Source organism: Myzus persicae, unplaced genomic scaffold (genome assembly GCF_001856785.1).
Source record: "Myzus persicae strain clone G006 unplaced genomic scaffold, MPER_G0061.0, whole genome shotgun sequence".
NCBI lineage: Eukaryota > Metazoa > Arthropoda > Insecta > Hemiptera > Aphididae > Myzus > Myzus persicae.
Window position 1 is genome coordinate 115,602 of NW_019102855.1, and position 16,132 is coordinate 131,733.

The window sequence follows — 16,132 nt, forward strand, 5'->3', positions numbered from 1 at the left end:
TTTGACAAAATTCGTAAAAATCATGAAAACGAGCAAATTATATTTAGTTAGAAATTTATAAAAAAAATTCTATTTACCTATATCTAAGGTCTAAAAATTTCTACTAGTATGTCAAATTAAATTTTTACAAACATTTTATTTTGAAATTTGGACAAAATTGCATATTAACACAAAGAATAACGTTTATCATTTTGTTGTAATTCGGCCCCAAAAGAGCCCAATTTTACATAGGTATTTTTAATATTTTTCCAGCATCACTGATAATTTAAGAATGATATTAATTCAACTTATCGTCTACCATATTAATAATAAGTAATAACCATGATATAATTATGTACCTAACTATTAATGTTAATTATATCATGGTAATAACCATATAAAATATCCTAAACTGTCGTACCGTCTCCGCTCAGAATCGTGCTTTGTATACAATGATTTGATATCATTGAATTCAAACTGTATACCATCCTTAACAGCATCCTCCTAGACATATATTGCACAGCAGAACGACATCGACCTACCCACTTTTTTATTGTTTAAACTTTAAAGTTTTTTTTTTGCAAATTTTAAGATCAATAAGAGCAAATAGAAATTTATAATAACTTAAAAAAAAATAGTATAATATGCAATAAAATTTAACACCCCAGAAGGTGATTACTGATGAAAAAAACAGCAATCATTGTAGAGAAATCAATACAAATATAAAATTATAGCTGTATTCAGAATTTGATAAAAGGTAGTGGAGGGATGAATCCCCTATCACCTGGTATGTACTCTCATGGGTCACAACGATCGTGCTGATTATTTTCTCGAGTATATGCACCATAAGAATAAATTATGTGTATTCAGCTATTCAGCATATCAGCCACAAATGTTGTACTTGATTGGGATGTAAATAACACACCATAATATTATATGAATATTGAATGCATTTATAAATAGATCTATTAAGTCATGGGCACCTTTTTATTTAGTAGGTACACTTTCTAGTAAAATCTTATGTGAAAGAAAATTACTCTTTCAAACGTATTTTTCTAGCGTTATTTGAAGTAAAATGAAAAGTCAGGCTTTGATCCGACCTGAAAAAAGTTCTCCCTTTAAATGGAAAAAAAAAAATTAACAACATTTTCCTGTGAAGTAATTTTTGTTGATAAAATACATTGCATTAACCTCTCCCCTAAATAAGTATCAGGCAGTAAATTAGTGGAAAAATGTTATAATTAAGGGAGTAACTAAAATAAAAAGAATTGTAGAAAATCTGAAAATATGATCATGAATAAATACAATTTAATAAATAAACAATGAAATATTTTCAACAAATTAATGCTAATATATTACAAACAATACAAAAAATTATCAATATTTTAGTAATACTATTCAGTGTTTTTAATTTTCTTATACATATAAAACATTTTTGAAAATCTTGATCTTTGGTTAATATATTTAATTATATTAAATTAAAATTTATCATTACAAATCAGATATAAGGCAGTTAATTGAATGGATTCATGAAACTGCCCATTCTTTTATCCGATCACCTATTGCCTTCATAGATTGCAGGGTTTTTGATTTACGTTTAATTTTACTGAGCTCGTTAGAAAATTCATCACATCGGCACTCAAATACGTCTTTTTTGTCAATATTGTTATGTATTTTATTATTTAAAAATGTTGTAAACATAGCCGTTTCTGTAAACCATTCCAAAAAATTCCTATGTGCAGTATTAATACCGGCATCAATGAAAAATTGTTTCTGAAATATAACAAGAAATATATTATACCCTAACAAAAAGCATCAAGTTTTTTTTCTATAAAATACATCTTAAATGATTCAAAATATAATAGACATAGTTTAATAGGTTTGTTGAAAATGGAAAATAAATGATTAACTTTTTTTGAGGAAATTGTAATAAAACTAAAAATGTTATACTTAATTATAATAAAATCATTATTTTGAGTAAACAAATTAGAAATGTAATTTAATATATAATTTACATACAAAATACCAACTGTAGATAAAAGTATTTTTATTTAAAAAAACTCAACTAAATTGACTATGAATTATGATTTATTATCATCTATTTTCAATGACATTAAACCATTATTGTTATTTAAAAATTTGTTCAACAACTTAAACTAATTATTTTCACGATTTGTAATTTTTTTTAGTACATGTAATAATTACAGTTGTTTACCAAATAATATTAATAATAATAATAATAAAAAATGCATAACATCTATTAAGTGAAAATATTTTATAAATAATACCTGAAAATTCGGTTTATTTTCTGAATTTGATAGGATAAAAGATTTATAATGACCAACTAGTTCCACAAACAATCGTATAAGAGACTCAGATGCTAGAACTGCTTTAGTTGATTGATCTAAATCCACTTTTAACCCAATAACATTTTTCAAACCTTTAGCAATTCTTGATGGCAGGACACTATATTCATCTTTTACTTTACGCAATGTTTTGTTGGCATCCAAATCAAAAATGAAAACCTGATTAAATAACATTATTATTCGATGAAGAAACATATTATGAAGTTCATATATAAATATAGTATTTACTTGATCTTTTTCACTCAATTGAGAGAATATATCTGATTGATTCTCTGTTTTTAACAAACCAATGATATATGGAGTTGGAGCTTGAACAAAATCAGCAACAGATACCATTTGAGAAGGAAGAACTGATACAAGAGTATGTTGCCAAGTAAAAGGATATAAGGAAGACGTAAGAGCTTCAATGCTACTGGATAATAAACTATAAGAAAATAATTAAAAAAGAAATGTTACATATCAAATATTAGGCATTAAATAGTGTTCAATTAATCTTTAGCCAATAATGAAATAGCTATACTAATTTATTATTTTTAAATTGTAGGTACTTGAAATGGTTTAGTAAATATAAGTTATCTTATAAAGCAATACAAATTCTTAAATTAAATGTTCATAAATGAAAAATAAATACTTTTCTAAATATACAAGGTGTTCAAAAAGTTTGTGATGATACATCAATATTTTAACAAATTAAACACCTAGCATATAATTTTCCATTTATTAATTAAATATGAAATTTTGAAACAATAGCTGTATAATATTTCAAAATTATTCTTAAAAATAATTAAATTACTTATAAAAACTTGATTGGAAATTAATTACCTAATTGATTTGCTGATAAGTATCAATTTCCTTTCTAACAACATTGTAGCCAACATTTGTATAAACGTATTTGGTTTAATAATGTGTAAAAGTTTTAGAAGATCATCTTGATCATTTAGAAGATCAAATGGTATATGAAGTTCTCCTCCATTAGTAGAACTAGAAAATAAAGTCATAATATTAAAAAAAAATTGATTTATATATTAATATATTATGATGTATTAAATAGATTGTCTGATTAACATAAAAATTATAATATTAACAAAGAGTACCTATAAGAAATATTGAACTCATACTGTTGTTTTTAATGAGTTTGGGCGAAAAATAATCGATGTTTTAAAATTTAAATTAAAAATATTTTTAAATATTTATATTTTATCAGAGGGTTCTCTGGATGACTTTCTTCTCTTGTTTTGTGCTTCATATTATTATGCAGATGTCTATGTCAGTCTTTTTTTTTTACTTAATATATTAACAAATATAGATTGTAAATTTTCCAAATAAAATAATAAAAAACTTATTTTTACCTGTACAACTTATAATATTAAGCATAAGAAGTTTTAATTATGAAAAATAACTTTAAATGTTCAAATTTTGGATAAATTAAGTAAAACTATTAAAATAATTGTAGATCCTTTACCTCCACATTTACGCAAATCTACTTTTTTAAATTATAGATTTTGTCTTCCTCGCTCTCTGCCGATCTCCAACCACATAAAATTTCCAACTTAACTACTAATTTATTATAAACTCTTTTTTAAACCAATTTAGATGTATGGAATACAATAATGAGGCTCTGCATAACACCAATCATACACAGCGCTTCCAATCCAAAATTCTCAGAGCTATAACTAAAGCACCCTTTTATGTTTCCAACCTGTCCTAATATAATAATTTTGCAATCTCTATTAGCCACATTATAGCAACACTTATTACAGACAATCCAACTTAAATATTCAAAAAAAATACAAAGGATTTGTGTTAATAAATATACCTGAAAATTCCAATAAAAGATTAAACATGCCATAGTGTTGGGACCTACTAATCTAAAACACAAAAAGTTACTAATAATATTGTGAATGTGTAAAAATAGCTGTCAAAAAGTGACCTCACTTCACAAATTCATCATTCAAGCCATACAATCGATTGTCCAGTTCACTTATTGTTCTATATGCAATAGATTGATTATTATATTATAAAAATAAAAAATAAAAAGATCCTGTATAATATGTTAAATAATTTGGCGTCATCATATGATGATAGTTAATATTAACTTAAAAATGTAAAATTATAAGGAATGAAAATTATAAATTATGAAAAATGTCCTTAATTTGTACCCAGCAACTAGATTCTATTACTCTATTCCAAAAAAATTGATCTACTTGACCAGCAAAAAAACGGGTCGGCAGTGCACAGCCCTTCCCATAATGGTGGCAGCCTTTAAAAACAAGGAGTAACGTAGGTTGCTGACCACCGACAACCAATCACAGAGACACCTTGCATTACTTGAGGGATCCAACTGTTCTGATGGCTCAGTATGCATGTGTGGAACTGGATCAACTTATTTGGAATAGAATAAAGCTAAAAAGTTTTACAGTAAGTATCTAAGTAATATCAACAAGGACATAGGTATAAATTTCTGATGGGAAAGGTTTAAGGTAGGAACTATGGAAGTATAGAAAGAGATTTGAAAATAAATTAGGTACCCAATATAATTAAGTACTTAATAGAAGAAAGGGGTGAATGTATGGTACATTCAAGGTACCTAGCCCTTGAATATCACATTTTTCAAAACCTGAAGTTGTCTTGTACGCCTAAAAATAATTTTAAAAATATTGTTGAGTAAATGATTATTTACTTACAGCTCAGTACAATAACTTGATGGTTCAAGAGGTATATAAATTGTAGAACCGAGTTCTGGAAATGGCTGGTCATATAATAATTTTATAAACATTTTCATATTGAATTCAGATAAACCATGTCTTGATTCAATTTCTTGCAATACCTGTAAAATTAATTTAAATTATTTATCTTGTATAAGTTGAATAATCTAATTAAAAATTAATAATATAAATATTATTTGCCTTAAAGTAAAAACTGTTAGCTTTAATTGAAGAATATATACAATACACCAATGGTAAACAATAGGCAGCACCTTCAGGCTGTACCCTATAACAGTAACCATAGTTACGTCGACCATTTTCATCAGTAACAGTTAATGAATATGTTCTACAATCATCTGCAGTAAATGGCCAAACATGTGCATCCGGAAAACATAAATTCTCAAATTGTTCTGGTATTTCAGCCTGAGGTAATAAAATGATTATTAATGATCTTACATTTGTTAAAAAAATACATAAAAAATTATGGTCTATTTAACCATATTAATTACTTGTGCGGGATATTTATGTTTTATATAAGGTAATTTTTCTTTGGTTGAACTTAAATCTAATCCAATTAATAGAAGTGCCTGGAATAGATGATTTTTATCATGAACAATAGTTGAACATGTTGATGTTGTAATTTTTTTAGCCACTCTTCGTAAATACCCTTTACGCTCTAAAGTTTGTTCACTAATATTTTTATCTAAAAAAAAAATACAGAAATTATGTTGGTAGTTAAGAGTTATATAATATTTTTAATTGACTGTGAATTAGTCAATAAAAAAACCTAAGCAATGGACATTAAAAATTTAATGAGTTACAAAATAAGTTTTCATTTCTCTGACATACCTACTTTTTTTTAAAGAAATATTAAAGAGTTTAAGTACTAAGGATATTCTGAATGACTAATAAATACAATTTTTATTTGTTTATAATATATATGTTTATGTCAATAAGTAAAAAGTTAAAAAAAAAACAGAAGTGGTAAATAAATCTATACAGTTTTGAATTAGAAAACTTGATTCTGGTTTTACAATCTATACTATATGATAAAATTAATGTTATATATTTAAACTAATTGTTTAATTGTTAATATTATATGTTGTCAAAGCATTGTTAAAAACCTTGCATTTTAAGCTGATCTAATAGTTATTAACTTTTAACAAATTAATAGTTTATTTTTGACTAAAAAACCAAGTGTCTTATTTATATTAGAATATAGAATAACACTATTAAATATTCAAATTATTTTTTTAAAATAATTTAAGTATAAAATAAAATATTTGAATTTAATCACAGTGCAGTATGTATTCACAATTTTAATAAATAATGATCCAATTCCATTTCGAAAATACTTCAAAAACCAATTTTTAATAAAACGAGTAGATATTGTAATAGTAGCAATTCTTATTTTTAACTGAATATAATTTGAATGTAAGATTGTTAGGAATCTTTCTGTACATTCGGATTATAGTTACAAAATTAAGACAAAAACTCTGGATGATATTGGACTAGTTCATATAAAAACTTCTTATTATGTTGTATAAGGTGAATAATTATAAATTATAATTGCATTAATAATACAAAGTTAAATACAGTTTTGTAGGACATTAATGTAATTTAACAGTCATTTCATCAGTTTATTATGTGACCAATAATAGGTGCTCTATAAAAATATAATTTAGTAAATAGATACCTACATTAAACAATAAATATTATGAATACACATTTTTAATAGATGGTAATTATATTCATTATTGTTAACTCATAATATTTTTCTTACAAAATAACTCTATAGAAAAAATGTTACACCTATAAAGGAAGAAAAATAATTATTAAGTTGTTTATGTACCCGTAAGGTTATTTATTGATCCACTAGAACTGTCTTCACAGTTCGAAATTGATTCAGAATCACTTTCCTCTTGAGTTTTAACAAATGTACCATAAGCTTCATTCATTAACATTTGAATCTTAAAAATGTATAAAGTATTGAAAGTTAATTTAAATATAAATGTACTTATTAATAGGTAAAAATTATATAAATTTTAATTTAAAAAAAATAATAATACTTTTCTCTCATGACTCATTGTCATATTTTTGTTTTTTTTTGAATTCAAGTCATCTGTAGAATCAATTTGAAAACATGATTCAGATTTTCTCAAATTAATTTCAGAATTATAATCTTTAATTGGTGTGGACTACAGATTAACATAAAAAGATAGATTTAATATTATTTATGGGTATGATAAATGTTCTAGTACAAGATATAGACAATTATTATTTTAATTATTAATCAGAACTTACCATATAATGTAGATTAGATTTATTGGAATCACAAACCCGATCATTACCAATTATATGCGTATGACAATTATTAGCACTATCGATGTTTAGCCTTGAGTTAGGTTTAAAGAATATTGGTTCATCATATATATGTTCTGTATCACTTTCATCATATAATTTCCGAATTAAATAATTCTGTTCATCTGTATGATGTATTTTTAATGAGTTACCGTACGCTTTATCACTTTCCGAACACTTCAAAGACTCAGCCAAATTGAATAAGTTAGATTTTTTAGAACTGATATTTGAATTGCAATCTTGTCCAGTAGTCTTTTCATCTTTTGGTCCATATGTATGAGAATTTTTAGCTATAAACTTTTCTAGTTTATCCAACATAGCTTTTGGATCAGACTTGGGATTTTTATGAGATTCCATCGTACAATTATAAGGAAGATCTGGATCTATTTGTTTATCATGAGCAAATGTTCTTGGTGGCTTTTTAGGAGGTGGACCAATTGGTAAACGTGCTTTTAGTGGGAGTTCAATGTTTTTTTTTGGTACTTTCGGTTTACAACCTACAGTAATGCTGTTATTTTCTATTTTTTTTTTCAAACAGTTTATGACTGATTTTTGGTCAGTTACGAGTTTATTTTTATCATCTTTTGCAAACGTATCTAGATATAATTTTTGATTTAAACTGTCAGTCTTATTATTACTATGAGAATCAGTTGGTGTGGTTTTATTACAATCGCTAGTGTTTGGAATAATAATATTAGTAAATTGTTTCACATTGTTAGTTACCACCACGGCTTGTGAATGATCCACTACTAGCTTTCTCGTAATGTTCACATCTCGTCTAAAGGCGGGAGTTCTTTTAATATTTCTTTTGTTCACATTATTCTGGTGTGGTCTCTTGTCATCCAATCCTAGTTTCTTGGAGCTTTGAAAAGATTCGAATCGTTTCGTCAATACGTCTACATTAACTACGTTCGTTTCATTCATAATTTTGATATCATTGGTGAAAATGTCACATTTTATGACTAACAACAAAGTTATGGAAAAAAAAAATGAAAAAATACTTCTCAGAATGATTTATTTTTAAAGATAATTATTAATAATAGCAATCATCGACCACGTACTCCGAACAAACTGCTTAGTGCACACGAGTAAACTGAAGTTACTGAACTCTGACAACTCTCAATGCTGAGTGCAACGCCTAATCTATGTCATTTATTATGAATTGCGAAACGCGCAGCTAAATTATTAAACACTGTATGATAATAATTAATAACAATTAACAATTATCAACGCGACATCATTAGACACAAAAAAAAATTAATAAGTCTTTATGATATTCAATATTTATTTATACACTATCAAACTTCGGTATATTATTATATTATTCGGTGGTCAGCCGCGATCGCATGCACGCATTGTACTATTGTTGTTACCATTCATAATGTATGGTTATTACCATTTTATCCGAATACAACCATAGAACAAAAGCCATAAAACTGATAAATGAAAAGAGATGACTGCATCGGCTGCAGTGCTCAAGCTGCAGCAGCTGTTGGTCATATTATGCTAATTTTATTCAATGATAAGATATAACAAAATATTTCAATTTCCTATCATGAGTTGGTACACGTAGTCTGTAGTAGTTGAGTAGTCCGTGATTTTTATTATGTGATCATATTCATAGATATAAACTATGTTCATATTACGATGTTACATAATATCATAGAACAATGTTATTTTATTTTCACAGATGATATATATATCATACAGATCGACGTGATGAATGATAGCTGTTCTCTGTTCTCTGTGGATATTAAATTGACCACCTGTTCTTACTTTCTTAGTTCTTTTTCATATTTTATTATTATCTATATATTGTTGTTATGATTTTCCAAACGATTACTCTTATGCCTTAATAGCCTTATGTTAACTACTGAGACTTTTGTGACTATTATTTTTATAGTTAACAATTCAAAATTGATCAAGATATCCGAAGATTATTACAATTTTAAAATTCACTTGTAATTGTTTACCCTATTCACAAATACCAACAGTTTAATAAAAAAAAAATAATGTTATTATCTAATGGCTTGATAGTAAACTATAGAAATTAATTTTTTTGAAATTTTAAATTAGTGAGCGATTCCAATAGCAAAAGAAGACATGATGCCTAGAGGAAAAAATGGTTATTCCTGGGAATTGAACTCAGGAACTCAAGACAGTGAGGTAAGACTAAATTTATAAACACATAGCTTATTTTAGAGGTCGATAAATACCTATGGACAAAATACGACTTATTAAAATTCCCTTAACTTAATGAAATAATGAAGTTAAAATTAAATAAATAATTATCTTTAAATGTACATAATTTTATTTGTCAACATAAATGTATTTATTTGCTCAACAATATTATTCCTTCAAAAATTTTCACGTCATGTAATTAATCACCTTACTAGTATAGTTATATGTCTGTATGGTGTATAACTTAAAGGAAGTTAATTCAAATTATTTATGAAAATATAAGTCATTTACTTATGTTATACAATTAAAATAGATATATATCAAAGTTCAAATAAGGCATTATATTAAATATTTTTTTAGTAAATATGTGAAGTCATTATTTAGTGTTATATTTATATTACTACTTTTGGCTATATTATTTGGAACTATTTTTTCGTTTTTATTAGCCTTTACTAGAAAGGGATACTGAAGATCCAGATGATGTGTTATTTACATCCCGCCCAGGCACTTCAACTTTTGTGGCAGATATGCTTAGTTCACACTCTCATAAGATGAATAATCAACACAATCAACTTGACCTCATATCCAATTCAGTAAAAACTTTGAAAAATGTTTCAGAAGATATAAGTGTTGAATTAGATCATCAAAATGTGTAAGTTGATTATTTTTTTTTATTTTACAATATGGGACGAACCCTTTAATACATGAATATAATAGTATAATAATAATAGTTTTAATAGTTTATGGAAACGTGGCTCAATATCAGAGAGAGAATGAAGGGTCAGTGTTAGCAATGCGCATAAGACGGATGATCGGTGAGTTAAGATAGTAGTTTGAGGAAGAGAAAGGTATATGAAATGGAACAGATGATCGTGTACAGCGAGAGGGGACATTAAATAAGACAAGGGATAGTAATTCAGGACTATCAATTTTAGATGAAAGAAGATTGGATAGAAATGTCAGGTTAGCTGAATGACGACGATCGGTGAGGCTTTCTAAGGAAAAGAGGCGTTGGATTGGCGTGTAATCGTGAGGTGGACAGACTATCTTTAGTTTGTAAGCAGCTTGACGGAGGAATTTTCTTTGAACCCTTTCTATCATGATACGTGCGGAAGCGGTGGACGGGTCCCAGAGGACGGAACCATACTCAAGAATGGGACGGACTAGGGAGCAGAAAAGAGTTTTTAGAGGGGAGAGCAATTATAAATTATAAATTTCTCTAATAAACTAAATTTCAATTTAAACGTATTACCCTTTCATTATTGACTATAAACTATTGTTATAATATTGAATTACCTTTTCATGTTAACATATTGATAGAAAAAAACTTTTTTGATTAGTTATATTGTTTATTACCTGCATTATAAATGTATATTTAATTTTTCTTAGAATGCTTGAAAATTTAAGCACTGAATTAGACAAAACAGAATCAAGATTAGACATGGTATCAAAAAAGGTGGCACAAGTTCTTCAATTGTCTGATGGTAATATTTTAGTAACATCAAATTATACTATTTCAACAAGATTTTCTTTGGTAATTACTTTAAAATTTAAAAATTTCAAGCAAGAAAAACAGGGTTCATGGCTCAGTATCGGTGTATTACACTCTCTGTAAGATTGGTAACATTGACTAATTCAATTAGTTTTAATTTATTGAATTGGAAAATTATTAAGGGGATTGGATATTATGATTTTCTGTCTTTGTTGAACATACCTAGGATTTTAGACGTGTTCTAAGTTCTTTGCTAAATGTACCAATTGATCTAATGAAGTGATAAGTATTCTTACAACAGATTTGAATTTGACTACTTGAGATCGAATTTCTCACACTTCTTCAAACTCAAAAGATAACAAATTCAGGAAAATTCATCTCAAGTAGACTTGATGATAAATTCAAATGTTTTCAGAATTCTTATCGCTTCACTATTTCAATCGGTACCCTAGGTAAAGCCCACATCCAAAAACCTATGTCACTCATGTGTTCGATAAAGACAGAAAATCACGGTATCTAATCCCCTTAAGACAAAATATGAACATGTATAAAAGATACATATTATAGTATTTTTATTACTTAAAACAATTACGATATTACATATTTGATATTATTTTTATGTCCATGAGATGTAAGCTATAATTTTGGTACTTTTGGTACTGGTTTTTAGTGCCTATGCTGTTTATTTCATATCTCTAAGGCCATAAAATTCAAATTATTCATTATTCTGTGTTTTTAAAGTATGCCTAAATAAAAAGCAGGGAAGTGGATGTTGCTTTGCTGGACAGTAGGACTTGTCACTTTAATGGATGGTGTTAAGTTTGAATTCAATGATATAAAATCTAGAAATCATTGTATATGAAAAACAATTCTAAGCTAAGACGGTCTGTCAGTCTATAATATTACTAGTAATTAAGTATATTTGATGATATTATTGTGATTAAAAAATTTATTTTACTTGTAAGCACTAGTACTCAGTTTAATTTTTGCCAAAAAATACATTTGAAAAGTCATTGTGTGTATAAAATTTAATAATATACTTTAAAAGGTTCAAGTACCCACAAATAGTATTTTAACTTTACAACAAAAAAACATAAATCAATTTTATTAAATTTTCTATTTGTTTTTCCTGTTGCTTTAGAAAACTATTGCGAATTTTAAATGTTGACATCCCGAAAGCACCAACTAGATTCAATTTCCAACCAATAAAGTTACTGTTGAAGAAAATCTAAGCACTTTTACTTTCCCAAACCGTGGTTGCAGACACAAATAAAAAAATTCATTGTAAAATCAATACATTCATCAGAATGCTCAGAATCTAAAATATTAAATTTTGATAATTTTACCAATTACCATTATACTAACTTTTTATGCAATATATTAGTATAGGTCAGCTAATATAAAGTATAATGAAAATAACTGACAAATTGAATTACCTAACTAACTCATAAAAACTTGTTCTTAATGTATTATATTTATTATTTTTTAATAAACAGTAATAATAACTAAACTAAAATAATTATTAGAATAAATGTTACTTCATTTTTAGACAATTACATCAGTCCGTTCTTTCTGATGTACTCAGTATAATATTAACAATATAATTTATATTTCAGATAGAAGACAATGGATGGCAATTGGAATTTTAGTTGGTATTATTTTTATAACCATAATTCTTCTAATAATTTTGTAAATGATGTTCAAACATTATACTTGGTAAAAAAGACTGATTTTATTTATTTTATATTTATCAATATATATTATTATTTACTTTTCTCATAAAATATATTGACATATTTTAACAAATGTAACACATGTGCCCCTAAATTTTAGTATTTAAATATCTAGTCTAAATTCTATTATCACTTAATTTATTGTTATTTTGAATATATTTTATTTTACTATTTTATCTTTAAAATTAAATGTTATCAATGATGAATTAATAAATGTTTGTTCTTGATTATTCAATAATTTGTTTCATTTTTCTATGAAATATGTTCTTTGTTATATCTATATAAAGTATTTTGATTTGATTAACTTTAACCTTAGTGTTTATTTAATTATACTCTTAATCGTATAAAAATACTTCAACAAAACTATTTCTCATTTGCACCTTTCACCTTCCCTATTTTCTTCTATTGTACTCATTCATCCACACTGAATTAAATGTGAAATGTATTCTTGATACATAATTAATACCAGCGAACCATCTTCGATGAGTATTTTTTTCCTTATGGTCTTAACTCAGTCACTCATACAACACATTCTCTTTATACTAATATTTTCCACCGATAAAACTATGGAAATTTCAAATAATTAAAATGTATTACTTTTGTTTTGTTATTATTTAATTTAAATCATACATTCACTTATCAACTAATATTGTGTTATTCAATATAAATTAATAAATATACCACGATAATAAAAATTAAAAGTACCTACTTAATGTATGAGTTAAATAAATTTTGATGGATTAATCTAAAATTATAATGTTGCTATTTATACGCTTAAATCAAAATACAGTAAACATAAAAGATAACTTAGATAAAAAAAAATCTATAATTAGTCAATTTATAATACATTATTATCATTGATCACCGCAATAGTTATAATTGAAATTACATGAATACGGATCAGCATATTGAGTTAAATTATGTTCTCTGTAATACACAATGTATTGTGGATAAAATTCATAATCATTAAATTTTACATAAACCATACCATTCAATGATTTAGCAGTATCATAAACATTAGGTATAACATTCAAACTATAACTGACGTTAACATCTTTGATTCTTTGAACTAAGACTCGACAAATTATAAATGCTCGCTCAATTGAAATTTCTAAAAAAAGATTATTTTAAATTAGCATAAAAACAAGAAAAATTGGAATATTTAAATAATAGATTGAAGGATTATACTAATTAATAATAATTATATACAATATTTTTAATCACTTCAAAAAATAACATTAAAATATTTTACCCACCACTATTAAAATCATGTCTGGATGGAACAAAAGGTTCAGCAAAATTATTATCTGTAATATGGTCCATAAGCCATTTAGTAGCACATTCTAATCCTTGATTGTAAGTATAAAATAATGCTCGTTTGATTGCCTCTCTTGGAAAACCCATATTAATAAGTATTTGCATTAGATTTTCATCATAATCTACTGCAGAAGTTGATCCTGATTTAATATTCAATATATTTTAATAAAAATAGAAAATTTAATTTAATTGCATTAAATAAATGTGTCAATTATATACCCCGAGCACATGATGCATATTTGTTGGCATACAAAGGGCAGTATGAAAAGCAAACACCTTTTCCATATCGACAACGACTTGTGAAACGCCAGTCTAAATTATTCTCAGCAATTGATTGAACATTTTTAGTGGCAGTAACATGATATAAAAGCCATTCATTTACCTCCATACTTTTAGTATTTATTTCCATTTCATTTTTTCTTAATGTGTATAACCCCCAAAGCAGTGGATTTTGTACTTTATGGACACTTATAACCTGAAATTAATTCAAATTTAAATTCATAAAAAAACATCATTAATATAGAATACATTTCATTAAAACTTACATCAAAAAGATCATACAAATGTCTAATTTCTTCGACTTCATACAATTCTGAATCGACTACTGGTTCAATAGAATAATCGTTCATAATTCAGCTATAATTAATATTGCTTATACAAAAACTGTTCAAGTATTGTAACAGTATTAATTTAATGAATGTATGTATAAAATAATCAAATATTAAATCAATTTGTGTTGTTCTATAACCTTGTTGGGTATTCTAATTACTGTCAATGACCTAAATTGAGGAAAGATTCTGTTGCATTAAGCTACAACCATAGATTATTATACTGTTTGTCTTATATAACTATGGTTACAACTAAAGAGTACATGAAAATGTTGAGTGATTAACATTATATTAACCTAAAGAAACTCCATAAGACATTTTATTAAAAAACTACACCAGAAAAATGTGTATTTTTAACATCTATTCGGTTATGTTTTGGTAAGGCTCGATTGAATAGATGCATGATTTTACACTTTGTTGGATACTACCTATCAATTATCATATAGGTGACTTGAAATAAAGAACAAGATTAAGTATAAATAATAGGTAAAACTGAAATGTTATACTATTATAAAATAAAAATAATATATAAATAATAGCTCCCCGAATTTTTTTGGAGTAGGATAAAATCTCATGAGCAATTCTTTTATCACAAACCACTTATTTCAAAAACTATTGACTGTTTTGAAAATATTGTTTTTGCATGTCTTAAAAAAATTATTTTTTTTAAATATACCTATATCCGAGAAGATCAGTTAATATCAAAAGTAAACAACACAAAATAAATTTAATTTACAATTTACATACCAATAGAATATAATACTAAATATCTTGATTTGCAGAACAATCAGACCAGTCGGCAGAACTAAATTTTTGTATACAAGAATAATATATCCGTCGTACGTCGCAACTATTAACTACTTTGAAGTTTGATGAAATTTTGACGTGGCATGGAAAGTGTAAATTAATTGTAAATAATACAATGCGTAGCGAGCAGTAATACCACAGAACAATATCGGCCAAGACAATAATATTAATGTCTGATGTTGAAGCGTGAAACACGTTTATGCCAAAAGCTTATGTCGATAAAACAAAAAAAATGGTTTATGTTTATATTGTTATAACAGGTCTAACGAAGGCGTGATAACGATGGGAATTCCTAAAATGAAAGTTTATTTTTATATTTTATTTAAAATTATCTTGAAAAGCATAAAATCGATAACTTTCAACATTAATAACATTCAAAATAACTGAAGAATTATTGTTCTAGCAAACAATCGTGTATACATACGTTACATAATTGCATAATAATATTAATATTTATTATTTATGATGACATTTTTAGATTGTGAGTGGAGCGAATGAGCGATGAATGTATTGATTTTACATTGAAGTGTGTTTTTTTTTGTGTCCGTCATCACGATTTCTTGCGGTAAAAGTGCTTCAATTT

General features: G+C 26.2%; 3 protein-coding genes across 7 annotated transcripts; 1 reads left to right on the top strand and 2 right to left on the bottom strand.

Annotated features, from left to right (window-relative positions):
• Positions 1-1,473: 1,473 nt before the first annotated feature.
• On the bottom strand, positions 1,474-8,335 carry LOC111033245 (DENN domain-containing protein 2A-like). Its single transcript, XM_022313900.1, has 10 exons — positions 7,355-8,335; positions 7,120-7,248; positions 6,903-7,020; positions 5,560-5,753; positions 5,252-5,473; positions 5,030-5,172; positions 3,168-3,326; positions 2,574-2,769; positions 2,268-2,504; positions 1,474-1,752 (listed from the first exon to the last, which is right to left on the bottom strand). The coding sequence occupies exons 1-10, from the start codon at positions 8,333-8,335 to the stop codon at positions 1,507-1,509; spliced, it is 2,625 nt and encodes an 874-aa protein (XP_022169592.1). The 3' UTR covers positions 1,474-1,506.
• A 623-nt stretch (positions 8,336-8,958) lies between these two features.
• Positions 8,959-12,917, top strand: LOC111033246 (syntaxin-10). Of its 4 annotated transcripts, none has more exons than XM_022313902.1 (4): positions 8,959-9,425; positions 9,488-9,577; positions 10,039-10,244; positions 10,982-11,900. In XM_022313902.1, the coding sequence occupies exons 2-4, from the start codon at positions 9,515-9,517 to the stop codon at positions 11,205-11,207; spliced, it is 495 nt and encodes a 164-aa protein (XP_022169594.1). In that variant the 5' UTR covers positions 8,959-9,425; positions 9,488-9,514; the 3' UTR covers positions 11,208-11,900. The 4 variants fall into 4 exon arrangements, with proteins under 4 accessions (XP_022169594.1, XP_022169595.1, XP_022169593.1 ...); XM_022313903.1 differs by having other exon boundaries at positions 8,959-9,372; XM_022313904.1 differs by adding an exon at positions 12,701-12,917 and having other exon boundaries at positions 8,961-9,577; positions 10,982-11,076.
• A 586-nt stretch (positions 12,918-13,503) lies between these two features.
• On the bottom strand, positions 13,504-15,816 carry LOC111033281. 2 transcript variants are annotated; one of them, XM_022313957.1, is made up of 6 exons: positions 15,490-15,799; positions 14,680-14,770; positions 14,354-14,609; positions 14,074-14,274; positions 13,806-13,928; positions 13,504-13,744 (listed from the first exon to the last, which is right to left on the bottom strand). In XM_022313957.1, exons 2-6 carry the CDS (start codon positions 14,761-14,763, stop codon positions 13,731-13,733), a joined length of 678 nt encoding a protein of 225 aa, XP_022169649.1. In that variant the 5' UTR covers positions 14,764-14,770; positions 15,490-15,799; the 3' UTR covers positions 13,504-13,730. The 2 variants fall into 2 exon arrangements, with proteins under 2 accessions (XP_022169649.1, XP_022169648.1); XM_022313956.1 differs by having other exon boundaries at positions 13,504-13,928; positions 15,490-15,816.
• Positions 15,817-16,132: the final 316 nt, after the last annotated feature.